At 36.8% G+C, this 15,853-nt stretch overlaps 1 protein-coding gene across 7 annotated transcripts in view; it reads left to right on the forward strand.

Annotated features, from left to right (window-relative positions):
* ADD1 (adducin 1) overlaps positions 1–15,853 on the forward strand; it is a 62,809-nt gene that overhangs the window by 43,715 nt on the left and 3,241 nt on the right. For 3 of the 7 annotated variants that reach the window (XM_041458844.1, XM_041458862.1, XM_041458853.1), the window contains exons 11-14: positions 1,541–1,642; positions 3,450–3,539; positions 10,224–10,380; positions 12,367–12,462. In XM_041458844.1, the coding sequence (XP_041314778.1) occupies positions 1,541–1,642; positions 3,450–3,539; positions 10,224–10,380; positions 12,367–12,462 (445 nt within the window). Of the gene's footprint in view, positions 1–1,540; positions 1,643–3,449; positions 3,540–4,368; positions 4,462–10,223; positions 10,381–11,228; positions 11,604–12,366; positions 12,463–13,184; positions 13,220–15,853 lie in introns of those variants that run through there. The other 4 variants (XM_041458869.1, XM_041458886.1, XM_041458895.1 and 1 more) reach the window with 3 other exon arrangements.

Consider the following 15,853-nt stretch of genomic DNA (forward strand, 5'->3'; position numbering starts at 1 on the left):
GTATTTCATATTTGAAATTATCAATGAAAGACTGAAGCAAAATTCTTGGTCACAAATTAGACTGGTTTAATGATATACTGAAGCAATAGATAATTTCATACAGTATAAAAGGTTCGTGTATTTAAATTTTTTAATGCTTGCTATTAACCTAAGAAAAAGTGGCTTGTTATATTGAGGTTGTTTATATATATATGTTTTGACTAAAAACTATCTTTAATAAAAAGCTGGAGTAGTTTTTATCTGAGAAGATAATCATCAGTGAGTATTTCACAGCTCCATGTTCATTCCATTTTTTACTTTACAGTTGCAAAACATTTTAAAATTCTGTTGCTTTCTGAAGTCTGACAGTTTCTGGCTATCTTATTGTTTCTTGAAGTTACTCAGGAAAAAATGCATAGCATTTGCTCTATAAACAGGTTTGCTTTACTGTTCGGTGCATTTTCTATGTAATAGTGATCGGAAATTAGGACATTGTACAAAGTAAATATATCAAGATAAAGAGTTAGTTGTGCATCAAATTAAGCAGTACTCCATACTAAATGCACAGATCAAATAAAGCAACCATCTATGAAGAACCCATGAAGCGCTTAAAGCTTGTGTTTGGGATATTTTTGTAACCTTCTGAGCTATGAGTTATAAAATATTTGACATCACCAAACTGTTCCTTTAGGTTGCTGTGCTGGTACAGCTCTTTGTTTGTGCAGAAACTAATTCTGGTAATATCATTTTGCTGAAGTAGCTTATTTTAATGCAAAACTTTGGTGATGCCCACTCCTGCTTCAAGTACAGAATCATTCACTAAACCTGGATAGTGACATCACATTGCTTTTCATACTTCTGTCATCTTATGCTTTAAGTTTGCTTTGATGTTTGTTGGGTACCAGAGGATTGAATCAATGATCTCTGTGTCTCTCTTGTGTTATTTTGTAAAAACACCCAGTGCAGAAAATGAAAATGGCAGTAACAGGGTCTTAAAGCTCATGCCTTAGATCTTGCTGTACTTCTGTTTGGGTAAGGAATAGTGTCCTTTTTAAACAAGTATGAACTCATTGAGAAATGTCTTAATAAAACTGCCTTAAATATAAGTAATTATACTGGCATTTTCCTACTCCTGTCTTAATATATCTATTCATAAAGTGAGAAGTAGGTGTTTTTTAGAAGCACAAAACACTGCAGCTGTCAGTGTGGTCAAGTGCACAGAAAACCAGCTTAAAAACCCTCAGTCTTCATAATCCCTGAACTGCACATAGGAATGGCATTGTTTTGGGTGAAAGTTATTTGCAAGTTAACTGGTTCTCTAGTTGTTGTTACTAACCTGACTTGATAGAATGGTTCTGATCTCTGAAAATGTATCTGAAGGTACAGTTTATATTACTGAAGAAGAAAGCAACTTAGTCCTAGGAATGAATAGAAGAATGCAATCATTGGTTCAGTTCTCTGCTCTGTATGATGCATGATCAACTGTGATGTGACTTTGCTGCTCTGAGTGTCCGTAGCCATTACAGCAGTTCTGACTCTGCAACTGTTCTTGATGTTACAGTGGACTAAAGAGGATGGACATAGAACTGCCACCTCTGCTGTCCCTAATCTGTTTGTTCCACTGAACACCAATCCAAAGGAGGTCCAAGAAATGAGGAACAAGGTTTGTAATAGCATTAAAATAATTTTTTTTTGGTCATCACTGCTATTAAGTTGTGTACTTGTAATCGACCAACTTACTTTGCTATAATGACATTTTGGGGGCTCAGTAACACGGTTCTGGTGTTGTCCTTTCCCTTTATAACTAAATAATGAAACAATTCCTAAGTGTCCTGAACTCCTCTTGGAAAAAGCTGGCATTTCTGTTCACTATATGAAGACGTTTTTCTAAGACTAGTTTTTCTTAGACCAGTCGCTGGGTACCTCTGAAACATCCGGTCCTGAGTTTATGGTAGTAATTCTGTGCCCTGAGATCATAGTTTTACATTAGTGATCTGTTTTCCTGTTTTGGTAATACCAGATGGAATTTTGTGACCTAGACAAAGTAGTCTATAGATTTCTCTCCATATTTCAGTGTACTGTATTTTAATATGCTGTGATTGTTGCAGACCTCCTTTTTTTGTCTTTAGAACTGCAAGTTAGTCTTTGAAATGAGCTTGCAGTTAATTTTCCTGGTTTTGAATTTCAGATCTTCTTGTCCAATCTACAAGCAGGAAAGCACTGAATGGATTGGGGTTTTTTCACTTTATTTCTTTTACAGTATAAAATATGTCCTGGTATCTTGTTAATATTTAACTTGTTCTGGATTGTTTTGATACCTCTAACTGATGGCCACATGGTACATGAGAGTTAGCATTCTGTCAAAGAAAGGCTGTGTGCAGGAATCAAAAATAATTTGTATATGGCTAACAGAACTTGTGCTTGGCACTGTAAAATAATAACCACCTGAAATAAGAATTACTATGAAATTTCCAAGCAGTTTATTTGTGTTTCAAACACAAATGTTGCTTTATTAAAAACTTGAATGACTAAGAGAATAAGTCTTCAAATTTTATACTTTCTCAGTGATGAGAAGGGTGGTAAATTAGAAACAAGTGAAAAAGATGGGGGAGCCTTGTGCTTTCTGAGATACCAAGTATTAATACTACTACTTGTTTGTGCATTTGTATGCATATATTTTTTATGAAGTCAATGCTCTTTTTAGTTGTAAAGTAGAGGACTTTTAAGATGTATGCTTTTCTTAATTTATCTTGGAACAAGAACCAGAATATTTTAGAAATAAGTTTTGAGTCAGTTATGAATTCTTTACCACTGATGGATATCTAATTTAAATAGACAATACCTAGGTTCAGAGATCTGATTTCTGTCCCCATCTTCTGTATTGAAATAACTGGGAGGTATTTAGGATGCAGCAAAATGGTTGTTCTTGAGAACTATTCCAGAGTGTCAGTTTATCCACAGAAATTATTTATATATCCTTTTGAGGATATGATCCTGACTAGATAAAGAAATGAAAGTTATGCAGTGTTTTACAGTAACTTCTATATGAAGATGATATTGTGGTGCCATATCAGTAACTAATGGCTAATGACAGCATCCTGCAACTGACTGGTCAGGTAGAATAGACAGAAAAGTACAGAGGTAATATTTCTGTTTCTTCTCACTTTTCCAAATTGGAGTTGTCTGTTACCTGTTTTGCCATGACCTAGTACTAAAAAGCAAAGGACAACAACTTTGATGGTACTTAAAGACTAAATTCTGATAAATGTGAGGAAACAGCCAGGAACCTGAACATTTATTTTCAAGTGGCGTTTATAAGCTCAGCTTCATTCGACAGCCCTGTGGCCACAGCAGTTAGCACTGGTGGTTGCCTGATGGCAGGTTCACTCAACCCTTTTTCAAACACAAAAATGTGATCAACTTTTCTCTGTTGTTCATGTGATTGTTCATTCTGCTGCTTTCCTTTACAGATCCGGGAGCAAAATTTGCAGGATATTAAAACAGCAGGCCCTCAGTCACAGGTTCTTTCTGGGGTAGTTGTGGACAGGAGCCTTGTACAGGTGAGAGTATTCAATTCCTAAAACTATTAGCTTAATCTATAATATCCTCTGCTTTCACCTAATATATCACTATGAAATTATTCTTTAATTGGCAGAGAGTAACTGTTTATAAGGTAAGTCTTAGAGGTAACACCGTTGTCTTTGCAAGAGTGCTCAGGGTCAGAAATCTAGAGGCTTCAGCCATGTAGCCCAAGCATGTCTGTGGAGGATGCTTCTTGGTTTTTTTGCTGAATGTAATGCATGAGATTCAGAAGCCTTATTTATATGGGTTACATTCTTGTTCAAAACTAGTTGGGCTTTGTGACAGCTTCCTGTTTGTTTGATTTCTGAGTTGATGTATCTTGAAGGATTAATAGTGGGCACACCAGGCTCACTGTGGGGCAGTAGCGTTTAGTGTTAAATATGGGATTTCATGCTTCATAATATTTTATTTAAAGAGCAGTTTGGGAAAAAAGCTATTACATCAATGAAACTTAAAAGCAGTATATCTGGATATACAAAAGACTAAAAATCATAGCTTCAAGTAAAGTAAGAATTAGAGCTGTACAGTTATACTGTATAGCTGATTAAAGCTTTTTATATCCAAGTGCTTTCAACTGCCCAGATAAGTATTTTCTGATAATACTTTTTAAAGATTGGCAAGTCTTATCATGACCACAGCATTATTCATGTTGGGTGTCACATTGTGTGCATGTCAATTCATTGTCATATGCAATTTCATCTACAGTTACTGTTTCTTTGCATGTTTTTAGCAAGCATCACAGTGCTTTCGGTTGATGTTGTAAAGCCCGGGCTCGGTTTGCTCTGTTTACTCAATTTACTATTGCAGGATGCTCCCCTCTCAGACTGTACGGAATCTATTGAAGGGCTCGATCTCACAGAGCAGGCCTTTAGTCCCGCTAAATCTCTGTCTGTTAGAAAGGTACTGCCCTGTCATACTGCTCTAAATACTGTTGTTCACCCTTCGTTTGACCTCTCCTTACCCTGACCTTTTTCCTCTGTAAGAAATGATTTGGCTAGAAAACTTTAAAAAATGAAAATAGATGGATCTTCAAATTATGTATATGCCATGATGCAAACAGTTACTTTACTCTGTTAAGAGTTTCTTAAGGGTCTTGATCTTTGTCTGTAGAAGCTGGTGAGGAAACACTTTCAATGTTAAGGTGCTGATCAGGTCCTGAATATAGAGGTTTTCTTTATGCATGCTGTTAGTGTTGAATTATTCTGAGATCAATTTAGAGTTAACTTAATCTCGGCCTGATTACATCAGTGTAATTCTGAGGATTCTGTGTGCGTTATGTGACAAACACTGTCAACTCTTGATCCCAGAGCGCTGGACTCTTGGCTTCCTTCATACTTCCTGAAGTTAGCTACAAGAGTTGCTAAGTAATGCCCCACACATGCAAAACTGATTTGTTTTCACACTTGTTGTCATGTTTGTGCTTGCATAATATCCATTAACTACAGAATAAGTTCAAGAGGTGTTGAAGAGGTGTTGGGGAGGGCAGTCCTTGGGGCTGACTGAATGGAGCAGTGCACACTGCAAATAACATTTTGTACAGCACATCTAGTGTGGAAGCACAGTGTGTAAATAAGCATCAGTGCCTCCTCTGCTCCAGTGTTTTACCTAAAAGATTCTTAAATCTTGTTTTAGGTTGTGCCTAAACACCTCATTAACAAAATAGCTTTTGCATGAAAAAAATACAGAATACTTTGCATTGCACCATTGTTGGAAACCTTGTGGTTTTGTAACTCTTTCTGAAGTGTAATGAGCCAGTTTGTGTTATAGATACTTGGGTCTTACTGAGAATATGATGGTCATATTTTTCACATTGCAGTTTGTTTTGTCTGTATTCTGAAAGGAAAAATAATAAAACACCATTTATGGGTTTAAGACAAAAAGTAAAATAAAGCCAAATTCTTTCAGGCAGTGCATGGCTTTTATTTTCCACTTAATAATACGTTCAAAGTGAAAAATTACTTTTATGATAATTATCACAGCACAGGTCTTTTTTATTGGTGATATATTTCAAGTATTATGTTCAAACAATGACATAGCTTTTATATAAAAGTAGTCAGATAGTTTACATGTATTTTCACAGATGGCAGAGAACCAGCAAATGGTTTATTGGTTAAGTGATTTTGTCTAGTAATATCCTGTTAGGGTTTAGATGTCCAAATTGTTTCATTTTTTTTTGTGGTGTCATGAAAGTGCTTTCTTCCTGAAATAGTGTGCAAAATTAGATCACAATGTAAATAACAGGAGTAATTATGAAATAGAAGTGGCCTATTTAATAATCTTTATTATTTTAACATGGATTGTGACCCAAATGCTTAATAATTTCCTGTTTGGGGAAAAAAAAAAACACAACCCAAGAAACAAAACCAAAACAAACAAGCAAAAAAACCCCAAACCAAACAACCTCCTTCTAAAAAAATGTTACCCAAACCAGCAAATCCAATGAACCCAAAAATAACAGCAACAAAAGACAACCACCAGAGAAATTTCCTTGAAAGGTTCTGCCATAAAACAATTGTGTTTTGTGGAACAAAGGAAGTTTAAGCAATCTTATGATGCCCACACAAACCTCACCTGAAAATTTAAATGAAACTGAAGAATCCTGAACATCAAGGACTTAGGCACTTTTAGGTACCAGACAATTAGAAGTTTTCAACTGACAAATTCTTTGACACTCAATGACAATTAATGTAAAAAGTTTCATGTAATTGCAGTAACAGAGTGTATTATGTTTTCAGTTAATGTTGAGATTTATATCAAATATTAATGCACACTATTTTGGATGAAGAAATGCCTCCTTGTGTACAGAGTGCATGTACTGCTTTGAGCTCCTGTGCCTATGGCTGCAGCAGTGAATACTCCATCTTGCCTTGTTGCTTGCTTTATCCATGTTCTGAGAAGTCCTGGCCATTTGGCAACACAACCTCCTTGTGCATCATGTAATTTTATCCCTGGTCAGACTTGGTTAACCAAGCTTCTGCTGCAGTCTTGGCTGATTGACAGGGAATTCTTACCAACAACCATTCTGCAGTCTCATAAGAAAATAAATTCACAAGAATTTTCAGTAATTTTAAATAGAAGGAGAGTCACCCATTTTGGGTCTCTTCCTTTAGAATGGAAATTCTGTGGCTTTGTTCTTAATCCAGACCCTCTCAGTGCTGCCCCAGAGGTGGCACTGAGTTTGAGTGGTGACTTCTACATGAACAGTACCTCAGGAATCTTGGTGTTTTGGATAAAGGCACTGCATTAATGTCAGATTGTGTTAGGAGCAATTGTTAGCTTAGACTATTATTATGAACCTCCTGTCTGATTGAAAGAAGAATTGGCATATATAAAGTGCCAGTTTTGGTCATATTTATCCCTGAGAAAAAGGTGAAGTGCTTGCCTGTTAAATAATGGTCCTTTTGAATTTTTCCCTAAAAGCCAGGTTTGGTCTAGAAGTTACAAAATCACTTAATTATCTAAATTTCATGTAGGAAGTATGAAGTCCATGTTTAATATGAAGGCAAATTGCATATCATTAGCTATAAATGGCTTTCCCTTTGTGTCTTTGTGTGTGCCCTCAGAGAGTGAAAATGCTTTCCCTTCATTAATATAATCTATCCAGTGTTTCTTACAGTGGACAAAATGCTGTTGATATTTGAGTGCATACATGTGATCAAATTTCAAATAGTCATCTAAATACTTTTGGAATCATCATCAAAGTTATATTAGGATCAACCTAATCCCAATGAGATCACTAGAACATCAATTTTTTTCATGTCATTTTATGTTGAAATGGAGTGTGAGTCTATGAGAATTTATTCCCTCTCTACAGGCTCTTTAATACTGAAAGTAACTCCAGACCAATTTTCTTGTTCAGTTTTTCTGAACATTCTTAGCAATCTCTGAATGGCATGGTCATGTTGACAGCTCTGCAAAGTCTTCTCTATTTTAGTGTCACATTTAACCATTGGAAATATGTTCTGTACTGTCTTTTTAGTCCTTTATACTTGTTTACTTTCTGTCCTATGTTTCATTTTGTGTTGTATATTTTTATTTGAATTATTAGAAGGCTGTTCTGTGGCCTGTTCTGTGAAGTAAAACATATCTGCTTATTGATGTAGAAGTAATGATGGTTTAGAGTAATCATACTGGTATAGAGTAACCATATTGCAGAACTTATTAACATATTACTAGAATTTATTTCCCACATGGACTCAGTCCCTCTACCAGTATCGTTTTCATGGTGGCCTTTGAACAGCTTCAATATTGTTGATACTGAATAAAACTGGATTTAAAAAAAAGTTTTTTAAAATAAAATAAGTTTTCCTTTCTGATCTCTTGTATAATTTTTCTGCTTTTATGATCCAGCATTGTTGCCTCTGATCTTTTCAATGCTGCTTGTCTTGGGTCAAAGCTACTCAGCAAATACAAATACTGTTTGCATTGATTGTGAGTGGTTTTTGTGAGGGTTTAATTTTGGTTTTTTTTTTTTTTTTTTTTCTTTTTTCAGTCTAGTAAATGTGATAAGCTTGATTTGTTGCTTTTGTTCCTAGTATTTAACAAAGGTACTCTCCTAAGTGGGAGAACACGTCATGCCAGTGCACCAGGCATCTGCAAACTGCCTGTCTTGCTGTTTGTCACCATTAAATCATAAGGCATTCAGGGACATTCTGCTTCATTAGAAATTGTTCTACCCAGTGATTCTGGATTTAATTTGCAACATTCAAAGAGATTCTTAGAAATTCCAGGGATACTAATGGGTACTGTGTCTTGTTCCTCTCTTGTTCCCAGTAAACTCTAGAAACTCTGCCTGAGATCGGTGCTTTACAAGGTCCTGCTGCTTATGCTGAGTTTCAATTAAAACTATAGACTTAGTTTGAAGTGTGGGCAAAGACAGAAAGGGAAATAGAAAATTTCCATGGGCATCAGTTTTCTGCCATCATTCAAACATGAGACCTGTCATTTTAGGGGTGTTTTGAATTTTCTACAAAACAATTAGGATTTGTACAAAGGTTGATGTTTCTCTGACCCTTTTATGCATTATCTTTTGTGAAAAGCTGTTACTGTCAAATCAATGCTTCATGGATATGCCTTGAGAAAAGGCTTTTGACATTCTACTGACATTCTGCATATAGAATGAATTTTCCTCTTATTTTATGAGGAAATGGAAGTGATCTGTAATGTTTTAGAGATGTTTCTCTCCTGCAGTTCCTTTCAGGAACATTCCATTCTTGCAGTGAAGGTTTATTGTTACACTGTTTGTTCTCTAGTGGTTGCTTCCTGAAAAGCAGCATAGATTCTAACATCCATCTTACCTCCCTGGAGTGCTCTAGACCAGGTTTCTGGAGATCTCTCATAAGACTTTGAGAACTGCTCTTGTCCTCCTTCCATCCAGAGATCCTTGTCTGTCACCTCTTTGGTGCTGACAGCTTGTCCAAAGCAGCTCTTGCCATCCAGAGCAGCATTCTGTCTATTTGCATCATCAGTTTTACACTGGCCATCCTGTGCTTGTCCGTGAAGTGTGGACATGGGATGGAATGCTTGTCTCTCTTTAGGCACTGCATATTTTTGAAGTGTGCTTTCTAATGCTTTCTTCTAAATATTGATGTAGGCAACATTGAATATGGAGGTGACTTGGGTCAATCAGTAGCCCATACCTCTTGGGTAATGGAGTTCTTTTTTTCATAATGAAGACAGTTTGGGTGTCACCATGACATGGGGCACAGCTGACACATCAGTCATTAACAAACTAGTATTAGAGTTCTGTGTATCCAGTGGAAAAACCCAAATGATTAGACAAGTCATTTGAGAGATAGAGCAGCTATCTCCAGGCAAGCATTTTCCGTACCTGAGACAATGAAAATCCAGTGGCTGTAGCCTTTACCATAAGATGAGAGAAGAAAAATGAAAAACTTTAACGTTAGAGAATCTCTGATGCAGCTGCTTTTGTCCACCAGAACTTACTGTACTTAGAATTGCTTGTTATATTTTTATTTGTATAACTTTTTATCTGGCTTATATGACAAATGTTATAGATGTAAATATGCTGACTTGTATCTGATTACAGTTAACCTTAATTACTTTAAAATGGCTTGTAATAAGCTGTTAATCTGGTGTATACAGAACATATACAAGATGGCTTTTTACTATAACATCTGTTAGATGTATTGTAGTAGCTGCAAGAAATAGCTTTTCTGTTATTAAAAAAATAGAAAGCAAAACAAAAACCCAAAGCAAAATAATAATAATAAAAAACCAAAGCAAAACAGAAACAAAAATACCCATGAGCTGAGTTCTTGACCCTTTACAAGTATTCTGTGCCCAGACTGCCATGCAGCTGGGTCTGGTATCATGTTTCTTTTGTGGTGAGAAAAAGAAACTTGATAAACTTTTGTGACTTTAAATATAATTCAGCTAGACTGTTTGGCTGCTGTTTGATTTACTGCTTAATGGTAGATATTCCCTGGTGGAGACTTGTTTTCTCCTTTATATTAACCTCCTGTGAATCACATTAAAAAAAAAATCTGCAATAGATTTTTTTTTTAATCTAAAAGAGGAAAAAGTAGCACTTTCCAGGTTATGTTTTTGTTTTGTTTTTGGTTGCTTTGTAGCCTCTATACCTCTAAAGGTTCTGCAAGTTACTGCTTGATTGCAGATGTATCTTAATTTTCTTTTGCCAGGGAGAACTGGTGACTGCATCAAAGGCAATAATTGAGAAAGAATATCAACCAAAAGTCATAGTGAGCACAACAGGACCAAATCCCTTCAATAAACTCACTGATCGAGAACTGGAAGAGTATCGCAAAGAAGTAGAAAGAAAGCAGAAGGGACCAGAAGGTTGGTTTCTCTGTGTGTGTTTTTTCTGCAATAGACTGTTGTACCAGCAAGTTTCTTAGTAATTTGAAAGGTGGGTTACCTGCAAAGGCCATGGATAAATTACCCAGCTTTTGTATGTTTCAGTTTTTCCAGTGTGAATTAGAAATTTGAAAAGTATATTAGAGAGAAAATGTGTGATCTAAGTGTTTTAAGAGTGTTCTGTAAAATGCATAGATCTCACTCTAAAATTGTCCTTATAGACAAACTGGGCAGTAGGGCCAGTTATTCCTGCTGGTAGGAAGTTGAAAGCTTCCATCAAAAAGGTGTTTTGGTACTGTTTTTTTTCTGCTTTGTTTCCCTTGGCCCTAGAGCATGGGCTAAGGTGAGAGAATGGTGATGCTTTATAGCAGCAACACTGCAGGTTTTTAAGTCATTGAAATTTGTGGATTTGAGAAATACATTGAATGGAGAAGATACAGAATAACATTGATTGTTGCTTGGAAATGTGACATCTTGTGGGGACTTTACCAAAATGGACTTTTTCAATTATCCCATGACAGATTTGTGCTATAAAAAGAGGGCGTTGCTGCATCTGAAATGGTTCTCCTGCTTTACTTTTGAATAATTTTAAGGGATGATACTTAGAATGCTCATCTGTTGTGGGGTTTTGAATTTGAGTGATGCAAAAATCCAAAATGCTTGTTTCTTTTGCAGTGTATGTTCCCTGCAGCTGCTTTTTGGGACCACAATGTAGAAACTCTTGTGTTTGGTTTATGAAGTACTGGGTGGGGTGGGGGGGATGCTGTGCTGTCATGCCTGTTTAATTGCATACCTTTATTCTCTCAGTAACAATGCCACATCCTTCTTAGATAAGGTATCAAAATATGGAGAGACTGTGTTACTGAGACAGACACCAGCTGGGGAACAGAGTGCAGTGCTTAGAAATCAGACCATCAGTGAGCAAAACACGTCAGATAAAAAGTCTCTGGATTTGAAAGGGAGATCAAACACCTTTCAAGGAGCAGATACGAAGACTTTACAGGATCGGGACGTATCATCACTGCCTAAGTCTTTAGATAATGTTCAGTTTGCTGCTGCATGGGTTCCTTGTCAGACCATGCAGCAAAGCATCCCACATCTAAATGGAGAAGAGCCAGATGGGCAGAAGTCCTCCCATAAGGAATTTCATACTGCAGTGATCAAAGCATTAAGGTCTGATCCTGACCTTTTGGCTGAGGCCTCAGGTATTACTAACATGATACAGCTGTGCTTGCAATCCGAGGAACCACCTCTTTATCTACACCATGTGGAGATTCTGTCAGTTGACTCTCATCTGTGGGACTGATTTCACTTTAATTGTGTAGGTGAACCTGATGGAACAACACTTTAGTGTTGTTCCTAATATATGGTGTACTCTATTAATGTTTTCCTTTGGATCTAGGGTTATTCAAAGCTGGAAGCAAAGGGAACCCTTCTTACTAATAGCAAATACTCAAACCACTGTGAAATCTGTTTGGAATCATATAATTACTGCATGTTTTTCTGATTATCTATGCAGTCTTCTTTTCTTTTGGGATGCAATTTTGTTTACTCCAAATTTCAGCAATACAAAGCAAGCAAAAGAGTGTTATCTTCTGTAGGTCTGGTAGCATAGCCCCTCCTCCATATTTGTTTATATATTCCTTGTGGGTTTTCCTCACAAGTTTTCTTTATAACAGCAGCATATACCAATTCCTAAATTATTTCATTATTCATGCCTGCTTAAAGAAAAAAAAAAATCCTCCAAAAAGAGCTACAGAGCACAACAGTGACTTGAACAGTTTTGTTAGTATCAAACTATTACTTAATTTTCTTTTGCTTGTTTTGGTATTATTTAATATCCTGGCAGAATTTTGATTCCGAAAAATGTATTGGTATCTTTTGTGCATGGAGCGAAAGGACACTTGTTTTCTTACATGCAGAGAGATTTTATTTGCCTTTGTAATTTCCCTTTGCCTACCCCTGCAGAGCCTTCAGAAGATGGCAGGCCACAGAAAGAGAAAAGCCCCCCTGAGCCCAGCTCAGCTCGCACTCCTCCCAGCACGCCCATTAAAATAGAGGAAGGTACGTTCTGCTCCCTGGGGGCTGGGGAGCCAGTAACTGCATGGAGTACATGAACTAGAGCTAATAACAGTCAGTGACTTCTTGTGTTTCATTGTTGTACTACCTACGAGGTACTCCACTGAACTGTGAGTCTTAACAGTTTCGTTTACAATAATAAAGAAGTGTGCATTGATATAAAGACAAATTTCCATCTCTTCAGAATTGTCATCTCTTGGTGTTTCTCAACTGATTTACCTTTTTGTACATTTTCTGCGAGGTAATTGCTCTTACTAAATGAAATAGTGTCTGATGGTGAACGAGACACATATCTAGATGCTTTGGTAAATCTTCTTCACTGATTGCACATTTCTTAAACATTATTGTACTTGGATTACACCTCAGTAAATATTTTTTCTATTTAATTTGAATCTAAGTTTGCTTATTTGCTCACCTTATGTCATAGTTTTAACTAAAACGTGAGCAGGGCTAGTCAAAGTTGATAATTTCCTAAAAAAAGGATAAAATTATAATCTTGATCAGGTGTAATCCAATTATTGTCTTGTTTCCTTTACCTTGTACATTGGATATATCACTTGTCTGTTAGTCTGCCATTCACTACTTCATCTCATTCTGTTTTCTACAAGAATGGTTGCAACCATTCTTCTAACGTAACACAATGGCTGTGATGAATGCATAGATTCTCTACTTGTGCTTTTTTCTTCTTGTGGCTGCGTTACAAACAGGAGATGGATATGCTAAAGAATACCTGTTACCATAGTAAGTATCATTCCATACTCTGACCTGCTTTTGTGCTTTGCTTCACTCTTGCATCTTTGTTTACTAAGTTGGTTTTTTTTTTTTTTGGTTTTGCTTTTTTTTTTAAAAAGCAGGCTTTTTCAGTTGAGATGTTGAGTTCTTTAGTTCTCAATTCCATGTAATTCCAGGCAGTTGCAGATCTCATGTTAAAACACACTCCCCTTTTGAGAGAGGCTGTGAAAGTCACCTTCCGTGTTTCCATATCTGTGTGTCCGATTCCTCAGTTTAAAAAGGAATAGTCTGAACTTGCCTGGCAGATATAGCTGAAACAGCCCTGGCAGTTTCTGCCCCAATAGTTTGCTGCTGCCCACACAGCTTGGGCCTGGTAACAAAATGGAAGAGTTCCTAATCTATTCCAGAGCAAAATCCACTGGCATGGATTTAAATTTACCCAGCAGACTTCTGCATGGAAATGGATATGGGACTACTCCTATGTTTTGTGTTAACTGTAGGGAATTCAAATTCCAACCAAGGAATAGCAGCAAGTACTTGGTGGCAGCAACCTCTACAGCTGTTTTGGCTGGCTCTGCAGGGCTCCTTCAGATTATACTTTAAAGGAATAAGGATGTTTGTATGTCCTGTTATATCCAAAAGTCAGTGTGTTTGTCATAGGAGTGAAAGTCAAACTATATTGTAGACACCTGTGATGTTACTGATAAAGTTCTAAAACCTGAAAGTTCTTTTAAACAGGGAATTGTGTTTGATGAACTCTTCTAGTTGTAAAAGTTTTCCAGGACAAACATACAAAGCTTGTTTTAGAGAATCACTGGAAGTTTGTATCATGATGACTTTGGTTGGGGGAGGTTCTGTTGAATGACAGTGTTGTCAGTATACAACCTCTTCTCAACTTTCATTCATCATATTCTTTCTGTTTAAGTATAGCTGAAATAATTTAAGTGTTTTTTAACTCAGTTATAGCCTAGTTTGTATGTTTGTCCATATTGTTGTGTTGAAAAAAAAAAAACAAAACCCCATAAACATTTATTTTCACAAATAATGTGAATTATAAACACACACCAGTATTGATGTTATGCTTTAAACTCCTAAACCACAGTGTATATATACACTGTGTATATATACAAAAATAAAGGGAGAGCATGGATGTAAACATGATTATTAAAAAAAAATCTTTTAAAATGTTGAGGTGCTGCTGAGTTCTTAAACTGCAAATAGGTTTTGCAGCAAGAAAAATATTTTTAAAGCTTTCTAGTTATGTTACTGAAATCCGTGCAGTAGAGTAGCAGGGCATTTACATGTTGCATGCTGGCTAAATTGAATGTGGAATTTGTAAATCTTCTGAATTCTGGTTAGATATTGCCCTGAGCAAACTAGATAAACAGATGTTTGCTTGATTCCAGCATCACGTAAACCTGTTTATTAAGGATGATGGGATCTTGACAAACTGGGAAGGATGGCAGTCCTGGGTTAATGAGTTACAAACCCATTTATATTTATTCAATGCTCAAGCCAGCTGGCAAATGCTGTTTGAATGTCTGTAGCTTCCTATTCTTTAATTTGAAGAATCTCTAAACCCTTTTTTAAGACTTCAGAATTGTCTTTTAAACATCTAGAATAAACCTGACAGTCCAATATGGTGCCTGTTCTAAAAATTGGGCCAACTAATGAATAGAATATAATATTTTTGACTTGGAAGGGACCTACTATGACCATCTAGTCCAACTGCTTGACCTAATTCATAGCTGACCAAAAATGAAAGCTAATTGTCCTAATGCCTCTTGAACACTGACAGGCCTGGGGCCTTGACCAGCTCTCAGTAAGAAGGAAGCCTATTTCAATGTCTGACCACCCTGTCAGTGAAGAAATGCTTCCCAAAGTCCAGTCTGAACCTCCTCTGGTGCAGCTTTGAGCCATTCCCACACATCCTGCCACTGGATCCCAGGGAGAGGAGCTCAGCAGTGTTTTCAGTCAATTCCTGAAAAGTCAAATGCAAAAGCAGGGTAGTGGTAGCGAAGAACTGTAACTGGTGTTTCTTATTAATGTGTGTCTGCCATACATAGACAGGCTAAACTACAGCTTCAGAAGGCAGCCTGTACTGTACATAACTGCTTTCTCTTTTTTGCTCTGATTTAAATCCTGCCTGCATTATAACTTTTAAACTGCTAACTTGTGCATTCTGAGTGGATACTAGTGTGTGGTGTTTATTTAACCTGTTAGAAGTTCATGGTGCTCTAGGCAGAACATATTTGTTTCCTAGCAGGTATTCACAGAACAGAGCCCTCTAAAATATGTCAGAAAATTATTAATCCCATCTGGCAGAAGTAAAAAGAACACTGTCATTTTTATATGAAAAATGTGAAAGTATCAAGTATTTTCTGTAAATTCTTCTGAAAGCCTTCAGTCTTTTCAAATTAAAACAAACAAGATCTTGAAAGGAGGAAAAAATAGTTGCCTTTCATTTGTGCCTCACAATGAGCATGGCCTGGAATTTGCTCTGAATTCCTCCTTACGTAACATCGGTGGGGAGAGATGTGGCACAGCTAGCGGGACGCTGCTGGCTGCGGTGCACGGAGAGCAGGGCAGGGAGCCCCCAGTGCTCCTTGCTCGGGCCGTGCACAAAGAGGAGCCCTAAACAGAA

Source organism: Pyrgilauda ruficollis, unplaced genomic scaffold (genome assembly GCF_017590135.1).
Source record: "Pyrgilauda ruficollis isolate IOZ18807 unplaced genomic scaffold, ASM1759013v1 scaffold1, whole genome shotgun sequence".
In the NCBI taxonomy this organism is placed as follows: Eukaryota; Metazoa; Chordata; class Aves; order Passeriformes; family Passeridae; genus Pyrgilauda; species Pyrgilauda ruficollis.